Consider the following 9,063-nt stretch of genomic DNA (forward strand, 5'->3'; position numbering starts at 1 on the left):
GCTGTTCTCAACAGACCAAAGCTTAAAAAGGGCATCACACACAATAATGAGGAATTAAAGTGGCCATATGGACAACTCTATCATGATATCCCACTTGAAAAATCAATGGGAAACAACATAGACGAAGTCCTTGTTTGTAACTTAGTCAATTGCGAAAGATTGAAAAGTGTGTGAAATCGTTGTTATTTTGTACGTACAATAATACATTTTTTAGCTTTTTGCAATGTAATGAGTTACAAACACAGACTTGGTCTATGTTTTTGAAATTGATTTTTAAAGTTGGATGTCATGATCAAATTGTTTTGTAAATTTAAAATCCAAAATAATTGCCCGATCCACATCCATAAGCTTATGGCCACGTTAATCAACATATTAACCTATGGTTGTTATTCGAGGAATTAAATCAATCACACGACTGACGATGGAACTCAATGTGGTTTTGAAACAGCTGTAAGCATTAAACCACCTAACTCAAGGTCAAGGCTATCTTGTGAAAGATTTCACGGCTTACATTTGCGAAATGTGCATATATTGCCGTCTAAGTAATACCAGAAAAATGATGGTGTAATTCTTCTCTTTTAACTCATAACTACACGCTTGAAACTTGACCTTGGTAAACATGTACATACAGAACATTTGTGTAGTACTGTAAATTCTGACACTCTTAACTTATCAACCAGGTTTGTAAAGGTTGAGGTTGGTCAAGTTGCCGGGGCTACAACCAGATATAACTGCAGTCTATGGAACGCTGCTTGTGGCAATGGCACTTTTACCGATAACCATACCGTGTAGTCACTACAGTATAGAAGCACCAACCATACATGGCACCAATGACTTGAGAAATTGACCACATGCGAGGAAAGCTTTCTAGTTTTTCGTCATCTTAGTTTGTTGGTAGCTTGGTACTGAAGACAGAGAAAATAAAAAAAAGATATCGTATTAAAAAATAATTGCATGTCTTGATTGATGCCAACTCCATGATAACATTCTATTTTCGACAAAATGTGACACTGATACTAGGATTTATTATATCCGTTTGGTGGCAAAGGCTATCTAGTCCATATATTGAAACGTTGCATATTTTGAGAAAAAAGTAGGTCATTCAATCTGTATATGATCGCTATATGTAATTTTACGAAGTTTGTGTAGATTTTCCTTTTCTTTCCAATCGAATCTAATAAATGAATGTTTTATTAACTATGTATGTATGTATGTATGTATGTATGTACGTACGTACGTACGTACGTACGTACGTACGTACGTACGTATGTATGTATGGATGGATGGATGGATGGATGGATGGATGTGTGTGTGTATGTATGTGTGTATGTATGTATGTATGTATGTATGTATGTATGTATGTATGTATTTATTTATTTATTTATTTATTTATTTATTTATTTATTTATTTATTTATTTATTTATTTATTCAATCATTTATTTATTATCTTTTTAATTTTTAAAATTTTTAATGCTAGGAATTGCTCCCAGTCATGTTTTCAGTAGGACGAACTCACACAAATAAAAAACATAGAATTCTGCAGGTTTCTACTCAGATTTGGCACCATGTGTCAAAGCTGTGTTGAGCGCTAGGTATGGAACTGTCCAGGCTTTCGCGATCGCCGCACTCAGTCCACTGTCTATCATGGAGTTACCCCACAACCAACAACGCATAATGCATAGCACCTGTATGTAGTAGGATTTGAACTGACATTCTGAGTGTAAACCACTTTCCTCCCTAAGTTGAACCCAAACCAAATAAATAAAGCAACTGCATTTTATGTAATAAAGTGAAAAACAAAACAACAAGAAAGATCAAAACAGAGAAGCAAACGACTGATACGAAACAAAATATTCTTTCCCGATTTTGCATGCCATGAAATTCCTTTGTTCCATACTAAATTAACTCTTCCGAATACAGAAACAAATATTTTTTAAAAGCAATATCGTGACGGGTTAGCATTACAACACTGTCTACTGAGAACGCTTCACTCCAACACACTTGAGCCTAATTAAGACAACATTGTTAGGTTCCGGTTACCCGACCCAGCTTAGTTTTTCACTACCGACCCTAAACTTTGTTTTACGTATTCGAGAAAAAAATAATAAAATCGCGAAAATTGTGTGAAGTCTCGCAAGAAAAAGTGGACGCGGAAACTGATATCAACTTGAAAAGACAAAAAAAAAAGACAGTAAAACTGTTCTTCCAATCTGTAATGGCTGTACATGTGATGGGAAGAAACCAATGACACAGAGACCATATGGAAAACAACAGAAAACATAACCACCTGAACTAGACACTCATATATGAAAAAAGAATATAAGAAAAAAATAAAATATAAAATCTACCTACCCCACCTATTTTAAAATTTGGTTACGAGTATTTTTCGGCTGAATGAAGAAAGATATTGGGGAATAATGCAATCACATTTCCTCAAGCAAATTGCTATAAAACCGGAAAAAATAATGGCGATAATGACGTTTCGACCGATATTTCGAGCACTGCACAAACAGTGACGTAGATACGGGTTGTCATGACGTAGAAAGATCAGGGTATATAATCAATATTTTCTGTTGAGAGACAATAACTAGGCTTTCGCAAGGTATAATTAATTGTAACGCAGGGGAAGTCCTCAAACACACAAAGTTTTGTTCACATCAAAATCAAATTACATTTCTGAAAGTTATGTTGGTGAACAGAACACGAAAAAATCTTTCACCACCCTACTGACTATAAATTAGCGTGGGAGTTGAATCTGCATAAATACATCATATCAGTTTATTGACTAACCGTAATGTTATCAAAAGCGAGGTATACTGTATTTTAGAAGTCGAACTACGTTGACCCCGACGCATCCACCAAGTAAACGATGATTTAGCTCCTCCCAATCACGAAAGCAAAAAAAGTAGACGAAAGGAAAAGCTATAAAATTGACTACAGTCACAGACGATAAGTGAAACTGGCAGCTAAACAAATATATCAAACATTTACATGTTGAACTCCACCCTAACACCCCTCAAGACCTCTTCTACCGAACTCTAATATGTACGAATGGAAAGTACTTCACAAACTGTTTTTTTTTATTTGATTGAGTGAATGTGTTTGCTATAAGGGTAGCTTAAATGTGACCTACAAAATAGACACATATCTAATCGTTACTTCCTGGCATCAAGATATTATCAACCATTGTGACAGTTTATCATGAATCACCCATGAGATACAGACCATGTGGTTTTGAGAGGTAGATCCGGAGGGTGCTGATATTGGTCGTTTGTTGTCTATATAAAGCGATGTACGGTCACATTGAAATCATCTTTGGAGCTGACCCGGTAAGTGCACTCTTAAATTATAGGAACGTAAAACTTTGAATGCTTTGTGTTAATTTTAGTTTCGTACAATCTAACAAGTGTTATGTCTAATGACTTTTACTTGCTTGTAAGAGTAACTATTCAAGCATACCGTTCAATCTTTCGAACTTTAAAGATTATATCCGAACCAACCGACCGCCGAATTTCTGAATGTTAAAACACATCTATTTATCATTCACAGGTTTCTATAAGAATCATGCGTTGTATTATTTTGGCTGTCTTGGTCGCTGCTGCAGCAGCTGTACCCTACTACCGATCTGCCGGTGACAGGGCACAGAACCGTTACATTGTCAAACTAAAGGTAATTATAAAATAAACAGTTCGATCTCGTGTGAATCCAAAACGACAAGGTTAGGATATTCATAAAAAAAGTCTAGTTGTATATATTAATTTACTTAACGTCAGATTTAAGAATAACTTGTGATGAATATAATCAAATTGGATGCTAGAGTGACAAGCTTGGAATCTGTAGGTTGCAGGTTCGAGCCCCATTGCTGCAGTTTGCTTTTGAATGGCTGAGTCCTTGGGGAAGATTTGAATCACGATTGTAGCTTAGTCAACTGTATAATTTGGGACCAGATAGAATAGAGGTTGCAATGTGAATGTTTTAATCCTATGCGCGTATAAAGGCTAAAGGCTACAATGGATTGTATGCTCTCCAGGGAGTTGAGGAAGTAAAGTTTCGTTGTGCCACTATAGATTCGTGCCGGAGGTAATAATTGAAAATCACTTTGAGCACAGAGTTGGAAAGCGTATATAAAAACCAACATTATTATTATTATCATTATTTTGATAGAGGATATGATGTCAGTGACAATTTTGTGCATTATCGTTCACAGGATGGTGTTCACCCAACTGTTTTCTCTAGGAAACTGCCCTTCGGTGTGACTGTGAAATCTACATGGACAAAAGTATTCAATGGTTTGGCTGTAGAAACTCAGGACGTGAGCAAAGTGAGTAAATATAAGAATATATCAACTAACTTATTTTTTGAAAAACATTCATTGCATGGCTGTTTCATGCTTTGAAACAGCTGAATCCCTGTTCTACAGTAATATAACAGAAATACATGACACGAGCGAGTGTAAGTGTGGTGTACTCAGGGTATTTGCACACGGTACGTAGTATAGCGGTTCAACATTTCGCCTAAATATAATATTTACCTTGAGCAAATAGAGGCCTGCAGTTGATGGTCACGTGTCGAATGACCTGCCATGTGTGTAGGGCGCTGGTTCAGTACGAACTGGCAGTCTAGTCAGTGCTCTCTTCGTAGACGGACACATTTCATTCAGTACCCGTTCAAGTTCTAATTTCTGTACCGTGTACATTCCATGTATTTTGTTCTCATATGTCGATCTGTGTAAAACCGAATGAGGTCCGACATTCTCCACCCGGTACATGTCGCATGCCCACGGACACAGGTTTCCAGAGTTTTTTTATACCTTAATATATTAGGTTTTTTCCTCTGGTGTGCAATATACGAAACCTGAGTTAGTAATAATTCGAAATGGAAATTCGAATGTTACAATATCTTTAACACAGATTAAACTTCGTAACGGTATTTAATTGTTACAATTGAATTTAAATTTCAGCTTCTTTCCCTCGCTGATGTCGAATATATTCAAGATGACATGATTCTGACAGCAAGCAGTAATTGGAACCTCAACCGTGTTGCACAGAGATCCGTTCCTGTCAAAAGCCAAGGTAAAATAGAACTTGGAATAACTAGTATTCGTGTCCCCATGTTCTTACACCGTATACATGGTGTCATTTAAAAGAGGTTTAATTTGATTGTCCGGAAAGAATCCTTAATAGTCTGAAACCATAAATGTTGTTTTCTTGATCTGGAACCATGTCTTGCAGTAGTTTCCTTAAGAAATACACAAATTAGCAAATTTCGTTTCTGTGTTAGCCAGTTTTTTACGTAAACATGGTTAGTTTGCTTAGAGCAACACTTCAATATTGATCTAGACGTCATTTTAAACTGTCACAACAGGAGCTGATGCCGGAGGGGACATCTACATTGTTGATACTGGTATTAGACACTCTCATGTTGAATTCGGAGGCCGTTCCTCAGGTTTCCACGATTACGAAGGTGGAGATGTAAGTGTTTATTATTATCATATGTATTAGGGTAGTCAGATTCTGTTTGAGCTGTTGATGCAAGTATTCAAGACACATCAACATAAATTAACAGACGAGTTATATTCCTAGTTCTGTCATATAGTCATATAGAAAGGTGACGTGTTCGAGACTATAAGTGTTCAAAATGTGAATGCTGAATATATGGTCATTCGTAAAACAGACATGAAAGATGTGTACAAATTAAGGGCGCATCCAGTAATTATAAGGGCGCGGGGGGGGGGGAATTAGTGGGGGGGGGGTCAACTTTAACAAATTGGTTCATGGGGATGGGGGGCATATTTTAGAAAATGGGATAAGAGGATAATGACATTTTACTTTGACTCATTATGATATGTAATTTAGCATTTACTGAGGAATTTGGCATTCCACTGCTGCAACATCGGTTAGGGATATGGTTAACGTTAGGGCTAGGGTTACGGTTAGTGCTAGCATTAAGTACCATAGTATCAGTGTGGTCTGATTTACCCCGGTAATTCCTGAAGGCTCCCTGAGGAGTAGATGCAATACTATCTAAAATAAAATGTGTTATTTGGAATGACAATATCTAACTGTCGTTTCCACAGGGTAGTGATTGTAATGGCCATGGTACACATGTAGCTGGTACTGCTGGAGGCAGCTCTGTTGGTCAATCAGGAAACTCAAACGTGTTCAGTGTTCGTGTTCTCAGCTGTGCCGGAAGTGGATCTACATCTGATATCGTCGATGGTGAGTATCAAATCAGCCAAAGAAGTGACAAATCCTAGGTAGTAAAAAAGACAGATGTTATTTACTTTTACAAGTTATTATAGATAATGCAAGCTAATTGTTTGTTCTTATTAAGGTCTTGAGGCTGTCGCCGCTGGTGGAAATGGAGGAGTGGTTAACCTGTCCTTTGGAGGTGCTCCAAATGCCGCTCTTGACGAGGCTGTACGTGAAGTCGTTAGAGCCGGATACACTGCTGTAGTAGCAGCTGGTAATAATGGTGGTGATGCCTGCAATGTCTCTCCTGCTCGTGTCGCTGAGGTAAGTTTACTGTTAATATTTAATACACCACCACAACATCAGTATCAACACCAACATCATCATGAACCCTTTCTTCACAATTGTCAATTTGTTTTGACTTATACCTTTCTTGAACATTTGTTTCCGTGCCGTTGAAACGGGCATTTTGTTTTCTGATGTAAATGATTTTTAACTAAGCGACTAGAAGTTTCTTGTGTAACGGCAAAAGTCAACTTTATCATCATCATCATTATCATCATCATCATCATCATCATCATCATCATCATTATCATCAGCATTATCATCAACAACAACAACAACAACAACAACAACAACAACAACATCAACAACAACTGGAACAACAACAATGTAATGACCACCACCACCACCAACAACAATAACAATAACAATATTAAGAATAGTAACACCACCACCATCAACAATAATAATAATAATAATAATAATAATAATAATAATAATAATAATAACAACAACAACAACAACAACAATGATACTACTAATAATAACAACAACAACAACAACAGCAACAACAACACAATATACAGTGATGCCTAATATGTTTCTCCTACTCATGTGGCTGAGGTATTAGTTCAATGTTATTATTGAATATATCACCACGTCAACAATAACAAGAACACAAACAAGAAAAAGAACATTACCACCACCACCACCACCACCACCACTACTACCACCACTAGCCTCATTACCACCAGCACCAGCACCAGCACCAGCACCAAAACTGGAAGAGAATGAACAATAACAGAACTACCGAGAACAACACAAACTAAATAAGATATAAGAACAATAACAAATGTAATACTCAATGAGATTAAATAAAATTATGTGGTTGGTGTTCACTCAACACATACGTGACGTGTATTATATTGTGATATATCTGTTATCACGATTTCACCATGTAGGCAACAACAGTCGGTGCTAATGATGGTGATGGCAACAGAGCTGGTTTCTCCAACTATGGTGCATGTGTTGATACTTACCAACCTGGTGTTGACATTCGTAGTGCATCTCATACTTGTGATAGTTGCTATGCAACCATTAGTGGTACATCCATGGCTGCAGCATACGAATCAGGTACGTATCCAAATTAAGAAGAGTGCAGAAAATGCATAACAAAAACAAACGAATTGAAGTTTACATATATTATATGTAAAAAACATAGTGGTTCTCGTTCCATGATCGCATTCTAATAAATATTGAATATATATTTGCGGATTTTTTTTTTAATTAGTAAACATGACATTTATTTATCAAAGAAATTCTACTGAAATATTTTTAAAAATTTGAACGGCGTTGACTCAAGTTATTTTTTGCACTCATGTACTGCAGATTGTATATGATTGACATTGTGATTCAGAAACCTTTACAACATGTACCGGGAACGAAACAGACTGATAACAAATAACGGCGAACTATTATAGTAATATTTATAAGACTCACATAAAGACTTTCAGGAGAGAATTTTGACAATACCATTAATAAGTCTGTTTTGACGTTAGGTAATTCAGCAGTGTAGTTCTCTTTTTACAAAAATTCATAGAAATAGATACAGACAAAATCGAACTGTCAGAACAATAACGTCATGCCAATATTTCTGATATTACAGTTTTACAATTACATAAATATGTATTGAAGCTAGGCTCATTATAGTTTTACATTCTTTTTATTGTTATTTAGGTGTACAAGCTTAAGATGTTGTGCCCTTGTATCTCCATATGTAAAAGGTATATAGAACTTTTATGCCAGGACTTTGGTAGCCCTTTTGGCTGGAAAAAGAAAGAAAATCAAAATATATTTATATATTTATATAAAAAACATAGACAAACGAGTTTGAAAATTAGGAATATTTCTCTCAGAATGTAATAATATCACCGAAAATAACCAAACGTCTAAGACAGTGAGACACTCTATCTATGATGATGAAGATAAAGGCCTATGAGCATATTTTATTGTACTAGTCTTTGATGTAGAATATCCGGATATTCTGTCATGAGATACAAAACAATTTTGAAGAATACATAGGAAATCGATGGAATTATTATGTATTAACAGGGTTTGTCTCATGTAAAGTCTTCTGTGTCCTGGGTTATGTATTCGTGAAGTTTTCATTTCTTTTAAGGTAACAAAATAAAAATGTGAGAAGGAAAATAGAATGTTACTAGATTCTCAAATACATTGTAATTTAATAATCTAATATAACGATATCTGAGTTACTTATTTTATTTATCTTTATATTTTCAGGAGACAAGAAACTGATGATACTTTTAACAATCTATTGAATTTTGAAAATAAATAAATGTTGTGATTTAGAAGCAAATACCGTTGAGTCTGTTGTAACTATTTATTACGTTGTGATGAGTGAGTGCTGAATATTTCTGAATAATAAATGTGTAGACCAGATCCTCGAAATTTCTATTCTTTTCTATCTGGCCTCTAGCTTTCAATGGCGGTTTGCAATATGATGACGTTCCCGGTAATTGTACACACACTAGTATTGCAATCTAAATGTTCAAATTATGTTATTGACAT

General features: G+C 35.7%; 1 protein-coding gene across 1 annotated transcript; it reads left to right on the forward strand.

Annotated features, from left to right (window-relative positions):
* The first annotated feature begins 3,291 nt into the window (after window positions 1-3,291).
* LOC144439879 (aqualysin-1-like) lies at window positions 3,292-8,225 on the forward strand. The gene is made up of 9 exons (XM_078129111.1): window positions 3,292-3,330; window positions 3,551-3,670; window positions 4,209-4,322; window positions 4,962-5,073; window positions 5,366-5,478; window positions 6,078-6,219; window positions 6,335-6,516; window positions 7,437-7,608; window positions 8,212-8,225. The coding sequence occupies exons 1-9, from the start codon at window positions 3,292-3,294 to the stop codon at window positions 8,223-8,225; spliced, it is 1,008 nt and encodes a 335-aa protein (XP_077985237.1).
* The last annotated feature ends 838 nt before the right edge of the window (window positions 8,226-9,063 follow it).

Source organism: Glandiceps talaboti, chromosome 9 (assembly GCF_964340395.1).
Source record: "Glandiceps talaboti chromosome 9, keGlaTala1.1, whole genome shotgun sequence".
Classification (NCBI taxonomy): Eukaryota; Metazoa; Hemichordata; class Enteropneusta; family Spengelidae; genus Glandiceps; species Glandiceps talaboti.